Source organism: Perca fluviatilis, chromosome 15 (genome assembly GCF_010015445.1).
Source record: "Perca fluviatilis chromosome 15, GENO_Pfluv_1.0, whole genome shotgun sequence".
Classification (NCBI taxonomy): Eukaryota; Metazoa; Chordata; class Actinopteri; order Perciformes; family Percidae; genus Perca; species Perca fluviatilis.
Genome location: NC_053126.1, coordinates 27,128,531 through 27,153,769, shown reverse-complemented (window position 1 = coordinate 27,153,769; position 25,239 = coordinate 27,128,531). Strand labels below are relative to the sequence as shown.

The following is a 25,239-nucleotide window of genomic DNA, read 5'->3' as shown; positions in this document are numbered from 1 at the left end:
GTTACATTTACACAAAAAAGAATTTGACAGTTTCATTACTAAGCTCCAATTGAAAACAAACTACTCTTTTTATTACAAAGAATGAATATAAAGTGGGAATTTCTTGAAGATGACAATATGTATCAATATTTTCACTTTGTATCTATAAAATTTGATCCATGAGGATTGAATCAATATATCGATCCAGATCGATGTATCGTTACACCCCTTATTCTGCTGCCACCTACTGTCTACAGTTATCAAGTGCAGCCTACACTTACTCCTCCGCCTACCATTACCGCGGTAACACCTTTAAGTGGCAGCAAGGGCCTCAAATGAAACTAGTAACATGAAAAAGCTATTTCACTGTTATGAGTATGTCCTGAATTACAGACAACTGTGGGTGGGGTCAGGTGGTAGAGTGGTCATCTCCCAATTGGAAGGTTGGTGGTTCGAGCTCTGGCCCTGCAGTCCCATGTCAAAGTGTCCTTGGGCTAGACACTGAACCCCCGAATTGCTCCCGATGCTGCGCCATCAGTGTGTATATGATAGTCAGATACCTGTGGTTATTAAATTAAGTTTGATGTAAATATTTATGGTCCCCAGAGGATGATTTCGAATAAATTATGGTGACCATTCTTGACCATTCTTTTATCAGCACTGTCGTGATCAACACAACCACATTGCAGTTCCCACAAGCCAATGGTTGTATCGACATTAAGTTTAATGTAAATATTAATGGTCCCCAGATGACGAAGTCCAAAGACCCACTAAATGTGTCTTTCTAATGCCAGCAAGGGGCTTTCAATAGCCCTATTCAATCTATATTCACTACCTACTAACACACTCATAATCACAACAACCGCATAATCCCTATACTACTTAATATAATTACTATAATACTATGTTTTTCATGCCACCCTTACACCCATGTAATGAATCCTGCATCCTCTAGGAGCCGCTAGCAGGGCTTTTGTGGGTATTGTTTGTCCTCATCCAGTATCTCTACTAAGCCCTCCCCCCCCTTTTCTTTCTCCATCTTCCAACCTCTCTCACAGTCTGTTATGAGCTGACTGCAGTGGTTGAGGCACAGTCCCCCACTGGGGCTGCAAGCATTCTTGCTTATTCAGCATCTTCTCACTCATTCTTGCCTTCCACCCCCTCTCTGTTTCCATCTCTGCCTCCCAGCTTTCATTCCCAGCAGGTTTTAGAGTGGTTGGCAAAATACATTCATAATTAACCTACATACCACTCTCCCTTACATGCATCCCTCCCTTACCTATCTAATAATAAAAAAAAACAGAAGTGGCATGATCTGCATGAACATGAGATTAGAAACAATTCAATTCAATTGTATTTAAAGTGTCAAATCACAACAGGAGTTATGTCAGGACACTTTACAGATAGAGTAGATCTAAACCACACTCCAAGACCCAATTTCCCCCACGAGAGCAAGCATTTGGTGCAAGAGTGGCGAGGAAAATCTTCTATTTACAGGCAGAAACCTCGGACAGACCATGACTCCTGGTGGGCAGCCATCTGCCGCTGCTGGTTGGGACACAGAGACACTGATACAGATATGGAGAAATATGATTCATAATAATTATAGCAGTTAGTATGATGAACAGTAGCAATACCACTAAATATTATAGAACTATGAGAAATAATAGTAGTAGCAATGGAGGGCCTTGAGCAAAACCACAGCAGCAGCTGCAACCACGATTTAGGTGCCACCCCAATCCAGTGCATAGCAGGGTGTTGAGCAGGACCACGGCACCAGCTGCAACAGTGTGTAACATACCAACCCGGTCTCACGTCAGGTCGTGAAATAGTCACGTCATTTTTGATTTATTAATTTGTGTACAGGTCACGATTTTGATGTTTATTTCGTGTACAACGCCACGAATTTTGAACGTGTACAGGTCACGATTTTCAAACCTGCTCTGGGGGACGCAACAACAGAGAAATGAGGCGCCACACGCCGGCCACAACAACAGGACGGACCGCCACATGTGGGATGCGATCCCCGGGCGCATCCCCAGGTGCAGTGGTTAGGAAAAGAAGAATGGGGAAATGAACCGTCACACGCGGGACACGCCGACAACAGCGGGGCGGTTGTGGTTAAGAAGAGAATAACGAGGAAAGGAACTGCAACAAGCAGGATGTGATCCCCGGTCTCCGGGGTGAAAGTCCTGTGTTGTTTGACCCATCCACCACCCCGACCAACCTCCATGCGCGGACTTTCGCCTTATCAATACTACTCGCTACCGTCATCGTTCTGTGATCACGAAATATGCTTCCCATTGAAATACATTGCTTTAAAATTTGTAATCACCACACGAAAAAAAAAGACATTTACGCGTCCTGTCCACGACTTAATAGATTCAATATCGTGACCATATCACAAACTGCCATGAGACCGGGCTGAACATACACTAATGTACTCTTTATATTGCCCATTGTACACCATGGACATAGTACCATGGCTTTTAACTGTAATCATTTACAGTAGCCTATATATAATTTATTTTGCCATCAAAAATCCTGTGCTGCTCACACATTAATGCTACTGTTTTATCAGGTAGCTACTAAATATTACACTATATAAAGTATGATCTTTAACTTTAACTAGAACCAGGCATTTAGTTTTTCTGTAGTCTGACAGCATTTAGAAGTGTTAAATATATTTTGGATACAGTAAAAATAACCACTTTTGGCTTGCATAAAATATGTTTAGTAGTTGGAATGTATTATTAACTTTAACACATCAGAGTTCAGCAATGAAGGAGGGTTTTTTTTCCCGACTAAAAGGTTCATTGGTCAGTCCCCATTTTCTGATCTGTTGTCGTCATGCTTTCAGTTCAGTTCAATTTATTCACAAAAGTTAAAAGACAAGTACAATCATAAGACATAATGCAAATATGTGAAATGGGACAACCTGTTAAGCTATAAATAGGGCCCCTATGTGTAAAGGGGCCCTATTTATAGCTTACCAGGGCCCAAACACTAGCAAATAATACACATTATGAATACTATCATATTGTTTGGATAAAAAAGGAAGCATGTATTATACAATATAATTTACAACTACAAGAAGAAGAAACCCTAGCTGCCCTAACCCTACCTAAGTGGTCCAAAATAATTTATTCCATAAAGTCTAAGCATTGGTTATATAGATAAAACGCAATAAATATTAACCTACAAGTGAAAATAAACAGTAAAAAATAAAATAGATTTAGGAGTCACTTGTTTAGAAGTCCCCAGCCGTTTAGAATATTAAAGCTTTAACATATTTTAGTAGTTGTCTTAGACTCTTTTTTTGAAAGCAGACACAGAGAAAGACATTTATATAGTGTTTTCAACCTCATTTCAGACCTGTGGCCCTCTGCAGACCACACTGAAGCTTGAGAGTAGATTGGAATGAAGTCACAGAGTATGTCATTAAGCATATTTACAACAATATACAGGCATTGGGAAATATATTACATTCAGCAAGCTTCAGCAGACTGTAGCTGTGGAACAGAGGGTCGGTGGGAAGATTTACCTTTGACCATGATATAGCATGTATGACCCTATTGTAAAAACTGTAATTTCACATGATAACTAGGTAAAGTATTTCACCAAATGAGATAGCAACAATTTGGATGTGCCTCCCATAAATAAGGTTAAAAGTATTTTAAAAATAAAGCCAACATATTTAGACAAGTTTTTCATCAGTTCATCAATATGAGTCTTAAAGTTAAAAAAATAATCAATATACACACCCAGAAATTGTGTTTTCACTAATTTGACCATTTATTTAGATACATACATGTTCAACATTCTTTTGATTTCTATTTGAATGGAAGATAATAAAGTTTGTCTTGTGTATATTTAGGTTTTTATTTATTTATTGTATTTAAGCCATGTATCCACCTTAATTAATTCCTAATTTAGATTATTTTGCAGAACATAAAAAAAAAATACTTTATGTAGGATACTAGAGAAATGTACAAAGTCATTGATATATATATGATATATAGTATGAAGAGTAGTGGCCCTAAGATGGATCCCTGGGGGACCCCATATTCAATGATTTTACTTTGAGATTTATGAACATGTACATATTGCTCCCTCCCATACATATAGCTTCCAAACCAGTTTATAGCTTTGCCTCTGACACCATAATGTTAAAGTTTGCTTAGTAGAATTTCAATGTTAAATGTTGATAAATGTGGAATATTAGCAGTTAAAGTTGTATTCGTGTTCCTTGCCCTAAGAGCTGTGTGCAGGCATTGAGGAAGTGGTTAAAAGTACTCCGGGTGAACTCTGATGCACAAGAAGGTTAGGCTTAAGCCTTTAACTATAGGTTAAGCCTTATATGGCATAAAAGTGCATTGTGTACCCGACAGATGAGTAGAAAAACAGGAAAGACAGTTAAAGTTACGAGATTAGGAGAGGAAGTTGCACCACACAGAGGCCCCAACCTTGGCGTGTGTGTTTGTGAAGATAACAGTTTCTGCCTAGAAACAAATAGACACAGATAAAAGCTTAAGGGAGACAATAGATCAGGGCTCATTCAAACCGAGATCCTGGTGGACCGGGCTCTGACTTCATGTCCGTTGCTAGGGAAACTCTGTTTTTGTGAACCCACAGCTGTGTTGTAACTCTTATGCTGGACTCAGTAAACTTTGCTTAACTGAACTCTTTGTTTCATATTTTATCCTTGTGTTTTGTTAAACTTAAGTCCGATATAAAGAAGGCGCGGGAATTAATTAACTGGAGTCAGATTAGACTGGCCTTAGGGCCTTATTTTGGACATAATTCCCACACATCAAGGAAAAGTCCAATGCCGCAGTCACCTTAGTCATTTTTTTTATGAGATGAAGAATCACAAGTGGTGCTCTGTTTTTTCTTAAGGCATTCTCTGATGGAGCAAGAATGTTTCATTTATCTAAGTAATCACTAGGGCTTTGACTTTTGCCCAAAAATCATATTCGAAGTTCGTTTGTATATTAATATTAATATTCGAATATATTCGAATATTTATTAATAATATTTTGACCATTAAATGCCTTCAGTTTAAAAAAAAAAATAAGTCAGACCCTGGATTAAACACAAACAGTGTGCTTTCGACAGGAAGTTCGGAGCATTCACCGTAGCCTACGTAAGTGGTCTGATGTTTATACTCGTGTGCTGGTGTGTGCGTCGAGCCAGTGTGTGTGGGCGGTGTTGCCAACTTAGCGACTTTTTTTCACAAAAGCGACTAGCGACAAATGTGGCGACTTTCTGTAAAATAAAAAAAGAGTCGCCAGTATTGTCCAGCGAGCACGCAATGTATTTCTCTCCTGTGGCCGCCGAAACACTCACCTCTCTTTTCTGTTGTGTGACTGAGGAGCAGCCCCCTCCCTCCCCTTTCTACCTGCCTGTGCAGGTAGCAGGAGCAGTGGCGCGGCGTTGAAAGAGCGTACGCGGAGCGACGGAGAAAAGACGCGTGAACAACGCCTGGCCGCCGTCGCGCCACCAAGAATTAGAGGGAATGACCGCTACGACCCCAACCGAAGAAGACATCGCATCGCCGCGGCGATTGTTACATTTTGAAATGCGTGAAAAAGCCTCGGAATCTGAACTGAAAACAACGTTTACAAGCAACGCATTTACAAAAAATAATAGTAATCACTGAGTCTACTATACACATATTTCCAGTACTTTGGAAAATGTAGGCAATATAGATATAGATCTGTAATTGTGCATATCATTTTTATCACCAGACTTAAATACTGGCACAATTTTAGCAATCTTTGTCATTTTAGGCGTTCAGATAGTTGCCTTTGAAATATTGTCTGAAAGAAGCACCCTTAGGTTGGCAGGTTTTTACCTACAGAGATGAAGCGATTGCTGAAACTATTAGCAAAATCTATATTGTCATAGTCATTTCTGTCATTTCTGCTATTAATGTTTGGTGTCAGGAAGCATAGTGGTTTTATGACCCTGGCTGAGGACCTTGTTAAGCACCTTTCAAGGTGGTTTATCCGGTACCTTTCTTCCCGACCTCAACAGGGAGAAAAGGCTGTTACCCGGGTGGTTTGAAACTTTAATGATTCTTCTAGCCTTATTCATCACCTGCTGTGAATATACTTTAGGCAGGGAAGGGCACCGCCTATTGTATGTTCAGCCAAACAAACCACTTTCTGCACTCCTGTTTGGTGCCGTTTCGGTACCATGTAGTGATGTTCCCCATCAGGACACTCTCAGTGATGCAGGAGTAGAAATTCTTCAGCATTTGAGGGGGTACTCTGTATTTCCTCAGGCGTCTGAGGTGAGATGGTCTCTGCCTTGCCTTTCTCACCACTGAGTCAGAATGAAGTGCCCAGATTAGACCCTTGGTAATGTGAACACCAAGTTACTTGAAGCTCTCCATTCTCTCCGATGAGGATCTGTTGATATTAAGGGACGTAGTTCCTTCCCTCCTTATTCCTAAAGTCTATGATCATCTCTTGCTGACATTCATGAGAAGGTTATTTCAGAGGAGAGCCAGATCTCAGGGAAAAAGCCAGAGTTACAACTTCACTCTGGGCAACACCAGACTAGAACAAAAGGGTTCATATAATTACTTAGGGGTTAAAATTAGTGCATCAGGGAGTTTTAACCTGGCCATAAACACACTATGTATTAAAGCTCGGAGAGCTTTGCATGCAATCAAATGCAAATTTGAAAACGAATAACCCCGCAATAATTTGGCAAAAAATCTACAATTTTCTGATAACACCAATAATGCTTAATGGAAGCAAAATCTGAGGCCCACTTAGAAAAAACTCTCACTAAAAAATTACAATTGTAATTCTGTAAAATTATTCTAAAAGTTCGCCCAAACACCCCAAACAATGCATGCAGAGCACAGCTCTGTATAGTCCCTCTGAAAATTAAAATCCCCAAAAAGGTCAATCAAATTTTGCCAGCATTTAAATCAAGCTGATTAAAATGTCATTGCATACAAAGCTCTGCTGAGCAACCAGCAGTTTTCAGATGTCCACCCCCCTGGACCAGCTGGAACACCACAGTCAGTAGTAGACAGACAGGTAGAGAGAGAGAGAGAGAGAGAGAGAGACAGGTACACTGAGCTAAACACCACAGTCAGTAGTAGACAGACAGGTAGAGAGAAAGAGAGACAGGTACACTGAGCCTCAGAACCGCCACAGTCTTCAATCAAAAGATTTGAAACTAAATTAAAAGATCAGTATACAGTACAATGGCAAAATGAAAATAATAAAACACAAACTCCTCTGTTATCAATCCCTGAACACAGATATACACTTGGCTGAATATCTCAAAACAAAAAACCCAAAACGAAAAACAGTGTCAGTGACCATGCGCTGGAAATTGAAAGAGGTCGACATTTAAAATTGTGGAGACCAGGAGAGGAACGTGTCTGTACACACAGCCACCAGGACATCCAAACAGAATTACCTTTCCTACACCGGCTACACACTGGATGCATGCGTGCGTCAGTTGGGTGGTGGCTGCGTTGAGTTTTCTATGCACTGCTGCTAGCCTTGTCTGTACACATGTATGTTTCCCATAAACATAAATATATACTGTACTATATATTGATTACATCAAAGACGTCGGCAGTATTGACGGCAAAATAGGCTACAGAGTATTTTGTTCTGTATTGACAGATGCAATATTTAAAAAATTACATTTATATCTGCATTTATGTCAAAACCTAGAGACTTTCAAACATCAAAATGTCATTTATTAAATGTATTCATGTCAAAATGACATAAACATCTTTTCCTATTCTATTTTGAATGGAAACGCTTTCAACACGCTTGCGTGTTGTGTGAAAAATAGGTGTTGGTTCTATTTCTAGCATGCACGTTTTGGACGTGGCTGAGACGTGCGTGTCACACAGGCAGTGTGCAAGCTCTAACCTGTTGACATGGGAGCCGAAATAAAAATGGACACGCCACGCAGCTGACACGCTCACGCCACGCATCCAGTGTGTAGCCTGCCTTATGTACATGTCCCAAATATGAAGTCTTAAGAACCACATTTTTCTAAACATATGAAAAACATATACCAGGCTTAACTACCTACACTGATGACAAAAAGCTTCCTTAAAGATAAAAGATAAAAACATGGCATGTCTAGCAGATAAATATGTCTTCTCCTGCCACAATATAAGGCACAATAAGTTGAGAATTGTATATATTATCATTATTAGGGCCCGAGTACGAAAGTGCCTTGCACTGAAAGTGCGAAGGAACCTATTGTTTTTGTAAGGATTATTATTATTCTGCCACATCACTCGCATTTTTTGAGGGGCTTAGCATGCTGGAAAACAAAAATTTGCACACATGTCAGACCTGGCAAAAAGTTCTGTAGTGATTGGGCTCGAGCATTGCCAGGGGGCTCCGTAGCACCCCCTAATGAGCTTCGGAATTCTGAAAAATATTAGAAGTTAATATACCAAATTTTGAGGGAACATAGGTCCATATCTATGCATAGGTCTCATCTTGAAGTCCATGGAGCATTTTTTTTATTATTTTTCCACCTGACATAAATCCGATCTTCACGAAATGTTGAATGTATCCTCGGTCGACCCTCATGACAAAAAGTCATCAAAAGAATTTTGATAGTTAAAAAAATGTCCAAGTTATAAAGGAGCAACTTGGTGAAGTTGGCAGTCAAACAGGAAGAGTTTCGATTCTTGGCAACAATTATTCTGAATCGGAGGAAACTCGGCACAGCTGTTCCCCGTACTCCGCTGAGGCCGTGGGCAACATTTGAAGTAAATCGACGTGCTGTGACGGGCGAGGGCCCGTTCAACGCTGCTTGCAGCTTTAATTATTCTTTGTTTTTTGTCCCTTTTTTATATTATTGTTTCAACGTACCCTTTGAGGGACATGCACAGAATTTGTTTATTATCTGCAATTATATCATAATTATCCTGTTTACTTATTATATCAGATTATTATTTACTCCTTGTTTATATGTATGTTTTTATGCTTTGGCAACACAGATGTATTGATTTTGTCATGCCAATAAATGAAACTGAAATTGGAAATTGAAAATTGAAAGTTGAATTTGAAAATGGAGAGAGAGAGAGAGAGAGAGAGAGAGATGATGAAGCCTGACATTTAGCTTAGAAGCTGTGATCTGCCATAAAGCCCCATTCAGGAAACACCTCACTAGCCTTTTCATAACACTCAGAAATGAGTCATTCCCCATAACTGAGCTTATGTGAATGATTTGCTACTAAAGCAGTGATGGATTGACATCTGGTTGGCAGCAGCCAGCTGTTGTGGCCGAACGTCTCATGCCGTAGCAGTTGTTGTGAGATCCAGCCCCCTCTATAATCCCTGTGCCATTTCTTTGTAGGCTCTCTCTCTCCTGCCTCCTGCCAGGCTCAATTGGCTTTGATCAGCAGGCATTTTTCTTTACTCCAGCATTTTCTGCATGGCTAAGGTGTACATTGTTGCGCAGGGCTTTGCGCTACTGTGCCAATCTCTCTCTCTCTCTCTCTCTCTCTCTCTCTCTCTCTCTCTCTCTGTCTGGCTCCTCTCTTCTACATACACTGTGTGATGAACATACACAAGGCCGGGCTGTGCAACAGGCTCCCCACTGTGTGGTCAGAGAGACTGGGAGAAAAAGGACCTGGCCCACAGTAGATGATTTTATATAAACCTCACCTCCAAAAACGGACAGCCGACCTCCAGTGGAGGATACACAGTACATGGTGCCATTGCCTCCAATGCTTTTATTTCAAGTGTCCATTTAGTTGCTGTTTACCATGTTTTTACTGAGTGTAAGAGACTCACAGGGCCCTATCTTGCACCCAGCTCAATTGCCTTTGTACACCGATGTATGTATAATTCCTATTTTGCATCCGACGCACAGCGGACTTTTCCCTCCACAGACGCACGTCTGTAAATTAGGGAATGTATTTGCGCTCCCGGGGGCGGTTCAGCGAAAAGAGGAGGCATCTTCAGACGCAAACGTTCCCTGGTGCTATTTTGCAGTTTCAGAAAACAATTCCACCATTGACCAGGAAAAACCTAGTCTAAAGTCAGTGGCGCGTTATTCAGATGCTATTTTAGGGGCGCATGCTTGGCCATAATGTAGCGTGTGCACCACACATACACTTTGCTTCTCTCATCTACACGGACGCAGCAGTTCCCATTTTTGCAAACCATACATAATTACAAAGAAAAATATTACTGAAAATGCGCTTCAGGTGTTTGGATAGGTCAAGAGGCACTTTACAGTACAGTCCTCAAAAAGTCGCAGCATTCTTTGTGGCTTGTTGTGTTTTACACAACATTACCATGAATAATGGAGGTGTTGATGACATAAATGAGGAAATATTAGAGGACTTAAGGAGACGTGATGTTGAACTATGGTGGGATTGGACACGCCGGCGGGATCTGGTCCGGGAGTGGCTCCTGTTGGAGCGGGTGGACAGAGATGGAGTGGGAGGAGGAGGAAGGGGCACAACAGGTGCAGGTGGTGCGTTTGGAGGCCCACGCTCCATGGCTGCAGCAATCCTCTCCAGACTTGAGGAGATGCGCCCGAGAGGCCGCAGCAACATCGCCACCCGGCATTTATTACTTTGCAGCATCCCGGACAGCTCCCGCTGGCGTGCACCAGGTAAATCCGCCGTCATAATAGCAATCCGCCATGGAACATGCGCGCCTGCTCTTAAAGGGAATGTGAGATGACGCTCTGATTGGTTTATTTACTTCAGACCAACCCATTTTAGATTTGCATCGGGCGCAAGACTCATTTTTCCCACCGATATAATAGCAATAGCGCCCGAGATCCGCCCACAAAGCTACTTGCGTTTCACGTTTGATACTTGATACTACGTTAAAATAGGGCCCACAGAGTTATTCTCTCTTTGAGCATGTTTTTAGTCTTTTGGTGTGGTTTTTACTGAGAGGCTTTTTTATCATTGGAGCTGCCTACACAAAAGCAGACGAGACATGTGGCAGCTCCTAAACTGCCTTTCAGGTGAAGCCAAAACGGCTATTTACAGTATGTTAGCAGCAAGACCGGCGTGGAGAACAGGTCAGTGTGGCTGTGTAACATCAGGGCCAGACTCTGGAACAGCTGGAATTCAGTTTTTATAAAAACATTGTAGATTTAGATGCTTTTAAAGTCTTGACTCAATTAATTATTTTTAAAATTGGGATTTTAATGAATGAGCATATATAATACATATGTAAAAATAAGTGTAAAATTCTAAAATCTCTCTCTCTATTTTTTCTCTGGCTTCTGTCTGGACTGCCGAAATATTTTTTTTGATCTATTTTCATCTCTGTCTCTCTCTTTCACTTTGTTCTCCCTTTTTCCACTTTAGTAGAGTGGCTAAGTGTAGTATCCACGGGCTAATGTGCACTACATCTGGTGACCCACACAGCTCCTACATACTTTTAAAGTAAAGTATTTGCTGTACATAAACACTTATTGGCTTACTGAATAAAATACATTGTAGCTACCTATGACCTGTGTGCTAGCGTAAAATTGCATATCTGAAACAGAAAATAGTGCCAATGTTGTCATTCAACATTTTCACAATGCCATTATATGGAGAGAGAGAGAGAGAGAGAGGTATGAATATATATTTATATATACCGTATTGGTCAGAATATAAGACAACCCTGATTAAGACGACTCTTAAGACTGATATTTGGAAAAATACTTTTTGAAGACCATATCTTGTTTTTATAAAGAACAATATTGAATAAAACAAGGTAGGCTGTTGTTTTTCACATCTTTTAAATAAAATAATATTTTCAATATCTTTTTAGATGAAAGCGTCACATTTAAATTAACGGTAAATGTTTCCAAGGCCTTCAGCTGAATGACAATGGTAATGGGCATCCCATCAATACGTAATCACACACTCTCTCCTGTCAGTCTCTTGGTAGCGGCCGCTTTGAGGACCACGGTAAGATTTTCTCTGGCTGTTTGCATTTTTTCAGACGTATCTGAATCTATCTACTGTATAATCTTATAGTATATAGTATATAGTCTTTTTTTTTTTTTTTTAAAGATTATTTTATGGGCGTTTTAGGCCTTTAATGACAGGACAGCTGAAGAAGTGAAAGGGGAGCGAGGGGGAATGACATGCAGCAAAGGGCCGCAGGCCGGAATCGAACCCGGGTCCGCTGCGTCGAGGTGTAAACCTCTACACATGGCCACCCGCTCTACCAACTGAGCTATCTGGGCACCATAGTATATAGTCTTATATTCGGACCAATACGGTAGATTTAAAAAAAAAAAAAATATTGATGCTACAATACTCCTATCCTGATAAAGGGATTTTCTCCTCATCCCCCTGGCTTTCTCATAGTATTTGTAAAAAATAAATGTGAACATTAGCATTGTCAGAAAAACCTTAGGCCTACTTTAGAAAATATGCTGGGTCACTCAACCATTGATTTCCATTTGATTGCTTTTTTATTAGTAGTAAAAGCAGGAGTGGAATGTTGAATTAAAAACTGACTGATAGCGAGATTTGTGAATGTGAACTACGGTTTTAAAATGCATATTGAGATGTGCAGCCAGATTTGAAACTCTGTACAGTGATTTAGGAATGCTTGGCCATATTCTTGCACTTTGTCAAATTACTGCTCAGCAGTATATATTTCATTCAGTATATATTATATTATATATATTTCAACACTAATAGCACACTAAGGCTGTGTCTGAAATCACTACACCCTATACCCCCTATAATACACGCTCAATAGTTTAAATGCAATAGTGAGCATTAAATTGTGGTTTAAGTCACTAAGTTATTATGATCATTTTCAGTCATCACTGACAGCCGTAGATGATCATTTCTGCATCTATAAAATGCAGCGCATTGCATTGTGGGATTGTAAGCAGAAAGCAGTGTAGTGTACATGCAAGGGGTACTTTTTAGTTTTTGCAGCAGTATGTATGTTCAGTTTGACTTCACTGATAAAATTAGGATACATAAAATACAAACATCAAGACTACCAGAGCTCTCTCATTCTTTCCCACTGCCTTATTGTGATGCAAAAACATGTCTCTCTTGGGGGTCACACAGAAAAGCATCAGCATACAATCTGAACAATTTTCTCCAACGTCCTTTTTCCCTCCCTTATTATCTCTCCTTTCATAATCCTCATAGGGTTATCCTCTCTCTCCCAAATCGATGCTGAAGCTACAGCAATCACAGCAAAACTCCCCGTATAGGCAAAAACCAATGAGGGAGCAAGAGAAAAAGCAATGATAAACAAAGGAGAGAGGTCTGCTGGATGTAGAGATTAAGGAGATCAGTGGATGTGCTAGTGGGTTTGTGTCCTTCTGAGAGAGGAACACAGGGCAGAGACTGGGCAACAAGAGAGCTGATCTAAGCAACTTCTGTTTGGTTTTATTCAAGTTAGCCTGGCGTTGCCAGACTAATTCGCAAATGTGTATTACTTTGGAACCTCTCATTTCATTTTCGATTTCCAAGCGGATTTATCAACGGCGGAGACAAGAATGGCTCCGGACGCAAATGGATGGACCTACAACCAATCAGAGCAAAGATTGGCAATGAGTGACACAGCTGGGGCAGTGTTTGGTCCTTTTGCATGGCGGCCTGATCACAAACTTTGTCAAATTACAGCTAAAATTCTAGCCTGACAAGCCAGACCCACATCAAGATATTGGGTCTGGGAACTCACCATTGACGGGGCTCAATCCGAGGGGCGGGATAAACGGTTGTCTTTCAAATTCCCTCTGCACGCAATAGGATAGCGCTACAACCAGGCAGAGCAACGAAGAAGGTAGCGGAGCTAGTTGATAGATTCAACTTTTGCCGTATCCGGTCGGCAAAACTCCAAACACATCTTCCTTTTTTAAGAATGATTTCTGTGTCGTTCTTTGTTCTTTTCTCAAAGAAAAGCTTAACTACAAGTCTTCCAGAAGACCGCTGTTCCCAGCAGCAGCAGCAGCCCTAAACCCGCCCACCGACTCTATACACGATGTGATTGGCCTGACCAAAATTTGGTTTTTCCAGCTCGCAAGCCAACAGAGTGCCTAGACTGACCCTGGCTGCAAAATAAATTTGCTGCCACTAGGGTGCATCCAGATTTCTAGGCTACTAAAATTCCAATACAGTAACGGAATCTTGATTCATATTTGATCAGCACTGCCTAGTTTGACAGTTAGATCAGAGTTTCCTGACCCTTGTGCGCTGGACAGACCTACAGGACGGTGACGTCCTCTGTCAGTCATCATCTTAAACCCACCCCATATTAGCTAATTGGTTGTGATTAGTCCTACTTCACGTGCTGGCACTGAATGTTGGCAGTCGACTTACATTTTGAGGTGGGGAGTCTTCAAATATGGAAGTAACATATAGGCATACTGGGCTGTGTAGCCCCACTAGTCAAACTGACCCTTAAAGGTCCCATGACATGGTGCTCTTTGGATGCTTTTATATAGACCTCAGTGGTCCCCTAATACTGTCTCTGAAGTCCCGAAATTCAACCTTGGTGCAGAATTACAGCCACTAGAGCCAGTCCCACAATGAGCTTTCCTTAGTATGTGCCATTTCTGTGTCTGTAGCTACTGAGGAGGAGAGAGGGGGGGGCAAGGTGGAGGGTGGGGGTGTAGCCTTGACCAACTGCCACGCTGCTGGTTTGAAAGCCATGAGGTCTCTCTCTCATGGGTGGGCCAAATTCTCTGGGCAGGCAAAGCAGAGAAAGGGGAGGTAACCTTGCTCCTTATGACGTCATAAGGAGAAGATTCCAGATCGGCCCATCTGAGCTTTCATTTTCTCAAAGGCAGAGCAGGACACCCAGGGCTCGGTTTACACCTATCACCATTTGTAGCCACTGGGGGACCATAGGCAGGCTGGGGGAACTCATATTAATGTTAAAAAACCTCATAAAGTGAAATTTTCATGCCATGGGCCCTTTAAAGGGTAAATTTGTTTGTGTTTTTCAAACTGGACCCTATTTTCCTATGTCTAAGTGACTGATGAGAACAACAATCTTTGACATTGGTCCAGTTTTAAGCAAGACCGCTGCAGTCAGCAATCAACAAAACAAGCTACAATGTAAGTCAATAAGGCAATTGTGCGCCTCTTATTTACGTTCACAAAAGTGCCTGTTTTGCCACTGACAGATCCTTTTTTTAAACATAAAAACATCCGTGAAATTGCGTTTGCTAACGCCACCAGACTTCACGTAAATAAACAGTAATTTCGTAAAATACACTTCATTCAAAGTCGACAGAAACTAAATAAATCTATAAAAAAGCTGTCTTGGATCGTCTTTCCACTTTTCCAACCATAATAACTCTAGTTTTGGTTGAAATAAACACATAGTTTACCAATTTACATGTGGAAATATGTTGACTCTATACATGCTAAAAGTATATATATATTTTTTAAATGGAGTCTGGTGGGTTTAGCGCTATCGACCTCAGTCTTCATTGCTTCTGGTTTTGGTTGCGCCTTGAAGGCAACAAGATTGAGCAGAGGGTGACGCCGACGACTCCGAAAAGAAGTCAGATTGAGAAAATGACCCTACTTCTCATTTGCTTTATTACCTCAGTAAACATTGTCCTAATAGGTTTATGGCCTCAATCGCTAGTTTCAAGTCTTCTTCAATACAGCATGATGTTTATTTCGTAAAGTACTTTCACACCTGCCTTATTTAGTTCGGTTGTATCGCACTAGAGTTCGTTTTCCCCCTTGGTGCGGTTCGTTTGGGCAGGTCTGAATGCAGTAATCCCACTTGGATTTGCACCAAAAGCGGACCAAACAAGCGTACCAAGGCCTCCTTAAAGTTGTGGTCTCGGTACGCTTTAAATCGAACTCTGGAGCGGTTCGTTTGTGGTGAGAACATGATAAGACCTCGAACCGCGCTGACTACTGTATGTGTCCTCCACAAGTGTGAGCTAATGTCTCTGGTAGTCAGATCTGCTTTGCAATCTGCTATGCAGCAGAACATGCAAACTGTAGCAGCTCGTAGTCTTTCTCTGACAGAAATAGACTGCGGCCAAGCTCGTCGTCACTCACATTTCCATGGAGATGCAAGAAATATGCACTAGTCCAGAACACTGGACCTTCTTCCTGTATTTCCTTTTTTGCTCCCGCCCCAGAAACATCTGACCAATAAGCAGAGTGAACGCCCTTGCGTCATTTGTAATGACGCATTTGGTACGCTTGGATTTTTCCTAGGTGTGAAACGAAACCGAACAAAGGCCAAGTCGCGTAAAGTTTGCAAACTCATCAACTGATTTGGACCAAAGCAAACAAACTATAGGTGTGAAAACGCCCTTATTGACACCGCAATATTACTGCTGCATTGAATGCTCCATAACTCCCACCAGTGAAAGAGCTACCTGCACCTGAACATTTGTCATCCTGCATAATTACCCATGTGCTTTTGTTTACTCAGAAACAATTGGAGATTCTGTGTTGGCAATGAATGGAATAAAACAAACATGCATCAGAGTTACATCATTTAATTATAACCTTGTTACAACTAGGGTTTAAAGTGGGATTTGGCAGGTGGGGGAACCCTAAGATCAAGGGAAGCTGGTTCACCTGTTACTCGAGTCATTCTTTCAAAGTGCTTGCTCATGGGGGAGTTGTTGGGTCTCTTTAAATTATGTGTGGTCCGGACTCTATCTGTAAAGTGTCTTGTGAAAACTTCTGTTATGATTTGACACTATAAATGACATTGGATTGAATATGATTGGACAATCACTGTTCAGAGGAGGAGTAGGAGGGGGGGACCTAGGCTAATGAAGGTATCTTTTGAATACAAATGTTGTGTTAGGTGAAGCTTTAATCTGTTTGGCATTATTTTCTCTCTCGGGCTTGTGAGGCCAACACTTCCCATTAATGAACTGAAAGTGTCTCATTTGCTAGATTGCAACATTAAAGTCCTTTTACAGATCAGTTTACCCTTAGCTCTCACTGCCTTGATCAGGAATTAGGGTGGATAATTGAATACAGTTGTGCACGTCTGTGGTAATGGCTGCTGAAGAAGGCTTTCAAGGATTGTGGTCACTTCAGAATCAACAGCTAATTGTTTCTTCTCTTGTACATTTCAGGCCAACTAATGAGCTGTGAGCAAGAGCAGCTGAGGGTAAGTCCTGTCTGTAATACAGACTCTGTATGAAGGTATATTTGTAAGAAAACACAGACACGTAGTCTTCCAAACAACTACCCACTTGATTATACAAATTGCCTTGTGTTTGATACAGAAATGCCTTTATTTACCAAACTCGTGTGTATTTGTGTGAATATATGGCCATGCAATATGCAGTACTTACAGTAGTACTTTCTACTGTACTTTCTATCAGTGATGGTCACATACTTTGGTACATTGAACCGTAATGAAGCAAATTAAAGACATACACAAGTATTTGAACTTTAACGGCCACTGAATACTTAATATTGAAAAGTTTTACTTTTAAAACCATGTATCTGAATTTATCTGTTCTGAATTCACCTCTTTTTGAAATGAAAATATTGCATTTCTTTATTTGCAATTTAAAAGAAGCAGAATTTGAATATCTTTTTTAAGTGGTCACAAATTCAGACCCAACAATTCCTGTAAAGCCTCGATGTTGCTATGACACTTATTTCTACTTGAATTTGTGGTTCTGAATTTGATCAATTGGATTAGACTGATGTTTAATTTTATTTTCTTCAACCTCACCAATCAGCATCCTGAATCTATAGACAATTTTGGTGTTTGTAAACAATGATGACATTTTTGTGTAACAGCCATGGCCTTCTTGCCTGTTCCTCCAGTAACGTTAGCAGTTAGCAGGGTTAGCATGGCGGCCTTAGCCAGGACCAGTCGGGATCACTTCACTGGCTTTGTCTCAATTAGTTTTAGTGAGTAACCAACTCGGGTACTCTAGCTATATAATTCAATGTGAGTACACAAATGTTGAAATGACATAAAATGCCCATCCCTTGTAGCCGTGATCAATTAGCCTGAAGCTAGAGGAAATTAGCCAACTCGGCGTCCTTTTGGGCTCTAAGCTGTCTCCATCTTTCAAATACATCCAATATTTATCCGGGGTTTCTTACGTCTCTGGTCACGCAACTGTTAGAAACATGTTTTTTTTAGGTTGGGTAGAATCTATCTCCGTTGATCCCGTTTGTTTGTTTGCTGCTTTCATGGCTGTTCTAACGTTACAGCTGTAGCGCTCTGGGTTTGAGTTTTTTACTGGTATATCTGGCAACCCGGCCTGGCTGTCAAACTGGGCAGTTGATAACAACGCACAGGCCAAAACACAAACAGAAGTTCCATCACGGAACGGACATTTCAAAAGGTGAAAATACTGGCATTAGCATTGTTGTCAGAAAAGATAGTATTTCAACTTAGCATGTTTCCTTAATATGTGATGACGCATTGGGGTCATTTTTGGATTTATTACAGTAGATATTACATATTGGCCCTTTAAGTACACCTTATAAATTGTTTTTTTCATATTTAAATTACTTAAGTATACATAATGGGTTAGGGTTAGTAAGTAACCCTAACCCAATAAGTAATGTAATGTGTAAGGATTTTGAAATGGCAGAAAACAACTAATAACAACTACAAATCACCAGTTTAATCCGACTTTTCTCACATACTTGAGGACGTCAGATATGGTGTTTCAATTGGAGGTAAATGACATCAAGAAATCCATTGAAACAACAAACCCACATGGCATAGGTTGCCAGCACAGACGTCAGACCTATTCAACAACCCCAGGAATGGAAAACCAAAGCTCTATATTTCAGTCTGTGTGTACTGTATTTGAGTAAGAGGGAGGGGATTTAAAGTCTGACTTAACACTCACTAAAAATCTGTTTTTTGCTGACCTCCAGTGGTTTAACTTCTCACCTTTCTGCAGTGATGTACAGGTGCACCCTCTTGGGCGTGGTTGAGGGTGCAAAAAAGCCCTCATCTGACCAAAGCCAACCACAGCCAGAGATGAAACAGACTTGTATCTTTGTATCAAAGGGGGCAGTGAAACACTGCTTTTCAGCCTTATGTAAAGTTACTCTTTAATGTGCCAGCAAACTGTATTGCGGTACACACCTGTCCAAAGCTACAGCGGTAACAGTAAAACATGTGCGAGTAACAAAAACCCGAAAGGGGCCTAGTTTAGTCAGTGTGGTCGCTCCTGGGCGCACGGACTGTGTGGTCATCTCTAAGCTCACCTGCTCTTTCGGTTCATAGGGGCAAGGGAGGGGTGAAGTGGAACATACTGTACATAAGAGTGTGTGGTGATTAATGAATACACTCAGCCAATCACATCATCAATATCATTGCTCTGGACCAGCTGAGCCATCAGCTGATAACATTTTTAAAGCTAATGGCCTAAGACCACCAAAGTGAAGATATTCAGGCTACGTTCTCAAATCAGATCTTTAAGACCAGTGTTGGGAGTAACGTGTTACAAAAGTAACGCAATTACAGTAATGTATTCCTTTTTGCTGTAACGCAGTAATAGAACGCATTACTAATTAAATTTCGGTAATATTATTACCCGTTACAATCTCAGTAATGCGAGTTACAACGCATTTTAACGTTTTTTTAAGAATTTCCCAACACCGCAAAGCATTTGTTCACAGGAAAAAAAGCCATGAGTATTATTTCATAACATCTGTGTCAGGTGACGGTACGTCAGCTCGGACAGCAGTGTGTCCGAGCCGCTGTCGGGAATTAATGTTTAGGCTTGCTTACACGTAAATCATTGCAGTTTATCAGCCGTTGAGAGTAACTCTGCCTGTAGTGGCTTGACGACCAAAAACGCTTGTCTTTTACTGTGACCATTTACTGTTCAATATGTTTCTGTCATGAACGGTAATAATTATTACAGTTGCAGTTTTACAAACAAGAAAGTGAGCAACTTAGCTTGACGGACATGTTGCATCCATAGGTTGCATCCATAGACAGTAATTGTTGCATTAGCAACATCAAAACCGCTCTACGTTAGAAATTCTTTGACAACATGCATAACAGTTGCATCTAAGTAAGCTAGCAAGATTACATAAGGTACACAACCGACAACTTCCGTGTAGGCTACTTCAAAATAAAAGCACTTCCTGTGACGGTTCGCAGTAAAACTAAATTACTGTTAAATAAGGTTGTGTACCTTTTCACATATCAGCTGTAAATCAAGTACTGTAAATAATGTAACTAGTGAGTTTTAATCACACTATAATTGACAATTTCCTTTAGACTGTTTTAAACTAAACAACATGAATTTCTTATTCAAGTGCTTTAAACAAACATTTTACAACAATGCCGTACTTCAATACAACTGTAAGGTACTTTTAATTGAGTATTTAAATTTTCTCCTACTTGCCTATTGTACGTTTTACTTATCTATTTTTTATAGCTTTAGTTACTTTGCATATTCCTATTAATTATACAAAATATTATGAATAATCTGTGATGTATTAAAGTGGATAAAGATGAGACTTTATTGATCCAGTGGTGAAATTCACGAGCTACATGCCAAGTCAAACTGCCGCTGTTATTTTGGTGAAAGTAACTCAAAAGTAATGCAAAAGTAGTGTAACGCATTGCAATTCAGAGACAGTAATATTGTAATATAACTAATTACTCTCAAATGACAGTAACTAGTAATCTATAATTTATTACATTTTGGAAGTAACTTGCCCAACACTGTTTAAGACAGACTGGCCGCACTTCGATTTGCAAGTGATCCGATTGGATTTGTGTGTCCAGAAATCACCAACCTATCTTTATAGGTTGCTGTGGTAACGACGTAGGCGTCAGTGTAGCTTTCCAACGAGGAAAGGTCCAGGAAATGGAGGTCCACCACTGTCAAGTCGTGGTGCAGAACTGTTGTTCTCCTTCATGTTGTCCTCCATAGCACTCTGCTAGTAGCAGCATCCGTTATCTTCCGTCACTCTGGATTTCATGTTGCCGTTGCCATTAAGCATTCAGTTGAGTTGCCTCTTTTACAAAACGCTTGAAATGAATTTAAGTTGGGCTTTTATTGTTAAAGGTAAAACTGGAAGGAGTACATTACATACACGTGTTTTTTTTATGCTGTGCATACTTAAATGTGCATACTTAAATCAATCTTTATACAATTTGGATATGCCAAAAAGTGGATTTGGGGTGAAGGTCTGAACGAGGCCTAAGGGCCCTTTCACACCTATAGTTCGGTGGACTCTGTGCGATTCGGGGGTGAAGTTGCAACATTGTTGCACGTTTAATTTGGTTCGGTTTGCTTTCACACCGCACTACGTCAAACACACCAAACACTTTAAACACACGTCACGCGATCGAGACGGTCGCTTGTTTATTGGAGTATCCGAAACTCGCCGACACTTCTGGTCTAAAAAAGTAAATTTTAAACTTCTTGGGTTTTCTGCTTTGGCTTTAGTGTTTGTAGTATTTTAGAAAAAGGCGAACAATGAGCAGCTGACAGACATCGGGTGAAGGAGAGCGAGAGAGAGAGAGAGAGAGAGAGATGATGATGATGATGATGATGATGATGATGTCACACAGACGAACAGCGATGTGTGCTCAGAATAAGTTATGGATCTGAACGTTATCATCCCTTAAATCATATATAAGTCTGTAAATTGTGTGAAAGGTTAAACCGCAGGCTCTGTTGTTGGTTTGCTTCCTGTATTTGGGTCGGATCGTGTTCTCACCTAACGTGAATCGGACTCTAGTGCACTTGGAAGCGAACAGAGACCCCCGTTTATAAGCGAACCAGAGTGCGTTTGTTTGTTCCGCACCAGAGTTCGGGTGAGCTTTCACAACCTCGCAAACGAGCCGGACTATCCGACCCAGCGCTCCAGGGTTCGTTTTAAACGGACCAAACGAGGTAGGTGTGAAAGCCACCTTAGTTACAAATTACAAATTGTGAGTTTCCTGTACCTTTCAATACATAATCTAGTGATACAAACTGCAACCCTTACAGTCATTAACACTAACCTTAACATGCAGTATATTTAAACACACGACAAGTCTTTCCGGAGTAGTGTGCGTGCTGTACAGTATGTTGTTTCCCAGATTGTTGAAATAACAGGCCTGATAGTCTTCCTTGTAGTTTGTGTGTGCATGTGTTTCCATGCATGCTTCAGACACTTGTGAATGAATGCTTTGATTTAAGTAGTATGTATGAAGCATCTGTATGATGAGCATATTTTGGTCTCATTACTGACTTAACAAGTGGCTTGAGAATAGCCGTGAACCGGGGGCCTCATTATAAATCTTGTAGACTGAGCAGAGCTAGCTCATATCCACACTTAATGAGTCAAAGCTCTCGCCTCTTTGCTGTCTACTTGCCTCATGGGATTTTAAGTGTAGTTTGATTTTTTATTGCTGGGTTAAGCAAAAGTGATATATATTTTTTTCCCAATAAGCAACCATGAACCTAAAAAAAAATGAAATGCAGTTACAGCAGCAGTAAGTACAGTCCGTGTTGGCTCTGATGCATCTCATTAAGTTTTGGTTACATTTTGAGTCTAAAAATAAACTTCCAGTTCAGCGTTATAATTCATGCCACGGCGTCTTGTTGTAAACCCCTCCACACACAGCTACCAGCCAATTTCATTTTTTTTTAATTGTCCATAGCCATAAGGAAATGAACAACTATTTTCTTCAGGATAATGGGGAAATGAGAAGCAAATAGGTTACACTCTCAGATTGGATCTGGACTATAAAGTTTTTTTTGTTTTTTTTTCCTTCTGTTTAGTTATTTGGCCCTTGGGGTATTTTTCCTGTTATAACACACACACACTCACACTCACACTCTTAGTGCGTGGCACTATCTTTGTGGGGACCCGTCATTGACATAATGCATTCCCACACAACTAAATGCCTTACCTTAACCCTTACCCTAACCATAACCTAATTCTATCCCTAATCCTAAAACCAAGTCTTAACCCTCAAACAGCCCTTTAAAGTTGTGGGGTCCAGCATTTTGGCCCCACAAAGCTGTCCGGACCCCACAAGTATACTGTATTCCTGGTTTGTGGACCCCACGAATGTAGTTAAACAAGAACACACACACACACACACACACACACACACACACACACACACACACAACCCTAATACAACATATGAAACCCATTCAAAACATGTGATGTCATTTTATAAAATGTGGTGATGGATTATTAGACTATGGCTGTTTTGCAACCCAAATCAGTGCTAATTAATCAATTTAGCACAAAAAGTAAGGACATTTGTGTTTGGTAGATTATTTCTCTGTGGTAACAATGCTTTTTGGCAATAAATCTTATACCGTTGGAAAGCCTGTTTAGTTCCCTTACAAATGCTGCCCCATTTGTAAGGAACATGCATTTGTGGGATGAGCAGCAGCGCTGAGTATGTGCCCATGAAAAATTTGCCAAATCTTCTCTGCCAATGCCAAACAGCTTATTCTGCCATTGACTTGTTTTGGTGTTGGGTGGATTGGAAGATTGAAGTTTGAAGAAACAAGACCTATTGGCAATTTAACAATTCATTCATTTCACAATAACTGTTGGATGTAATTTACGTCCATGGCTAGTGTCAGGAAAGCTGAGAGTTTAAGGAAAAAGCTTGCATGCATACAGTATGATATAGGTGGTTAATAGTGCCCTCTGCTGCCATGCTGCCAGCTGTGTTGCCAGGTGTAGGATTGGTAATCTTACTGGTAATCACTTTTCTTCCCTTTCAAGAGTTTGCAGGGTTCTGCAGTTGTCAGTATGTTTCTAAAGCCGAGTACATAGTTTGTTTACTTACAAATCCATTCTGTGAAATCCATGTTTTGAAGATGCATTGGACCATTTGCATTGGACCATTTGACCAAGTTTGTGGCGAAAAATCGGTTTGATAAGACAAGAAGTCAAAGAAAAAGGGTGAGAATAGTGTGTACAGAAGGCCCGACTGGCCCCACAGACTCTTAGAAAAGGTAAAGATCTCTACGCTCCTATGTGCCCACTGTAGAGTACCTCTACTGTCTTCTAGTGTCTTCAGTATGTGACAAATCCCTAAATGCTTTTGCAACTGTGTTCCAGACGCTTCACTCGAAGATGTGGTAACTAATTTGTACCCCTGTTTCTTTAGGTAATTGATAACTCCCCTTCAGCGTAATGCACAAACTGAACCAACAGACTGTAAAGCTTATATATCAAGTTTTTCCTATTTGGTTTGTTTTTATAAAATCTTTTTACATCCTATCTGGATAATGCTGCTAAACTAGCAGAGGGCTATTATGGTTACAGGTGGTGAATAAAATGATGGCCCACACTCCTGCTGCCTTCATACAGATAAACCTAGTCTCATGCTTAATTACTGTTTTATTTTTGTGCAGGAGGAAATAGTATTTGTAAAAGAGGTCGGACTTCAAATGAAATCATGTCACTGAGCCACTTTGGGAGTGCACAATAGATGCTTCTTCATTTTTCACATGACTTATTCTCTTGTGGAGCCACCATAGACTGGACATAGCATCAGTGACATCACCCATTGGTTTTTGAACTGCCCTTTCGAAGCCTCGAGTTTGGCAATATGGCCGTCGCTAGGGCTGGGCGATATGGAGAAAATCAGATATCACGATATTCTTGACCAAATACCTCTATCGATATTGCGGCGATATTCTAGGGTTGACAATTGGTCTTCTAACAAAATATCTTCACACTTAGATTTTAGATAAATAATCATCAGCAATGTGGATATAATGTCTAAGTGAGGAAAAAGGCAAATAATAGAAGACAGTCTGGTAAGTTCAGAAAATGACATCACTTTACTTTAATGCAGCCTTTAAAACCAGGAAAAGACACCACTTATGTCATATCACGATATTACGATATCCAAAATCTAAGACGATATCTAGTCTCATATCACGATATCGATATAATATCGATATATTGCCCAACCCTAGCCGTCGCCATCTTGGGTTTATTTGAAACCGGACGTGATGATTTTTGACGAGAGGGTGGAGCTGGGGAAGCTGACGCGGCCAAGCCACTGTAGTGTATGGCTGCAGTAGAGGGAAATTTGCCTATATCTATACCCGTCTGAAGCGAGTTATCCAGTGGAGATTTTTCGGCAGGGAAACACGGACCTCCAGGTACTGGCGCCATTCATCTGCATGTACGGCAGTACAGCAAACTGTCCCTTAAGTTACCAGCTCGGCGTGTAGCCACGCCCTAAAGCATCCCCTGCGCTTTAGACCATAAACTCATTCTGAAAATGTTTACTGAGGTAATAAATCAAGTGAGAAGTAGGCTCATTTTCCCATCGACTTCAA

The 25,239-nt window shown here is 40.6% G+C and overlaps 1 protein-coding gene across 1 annotated transcript in view; it reads left to right on the top strand.

Moving 5' to 3' along the window:
• Window positions 1-25,239, top strand: part of rbfox1 (RNA binding fox-1 homolog 1) — a 384,783-nt gene that overhangs the window by 163,557 nt on the left and 195,987 nt on the right. The window contains exon 3 of the mRNA XM_039824786.1: window positions 17,053-17,087. Within this exon, the coding sequence (XP_039680720.1) occupies window positions 17,061-17,087 (27 nt within the window). The 5' untranslated portion in view covers window positions 17,053-17,060. The remainder of the gene's footprint in view (window positions 1-17,052; window positions 17,088-25,239) is intronic.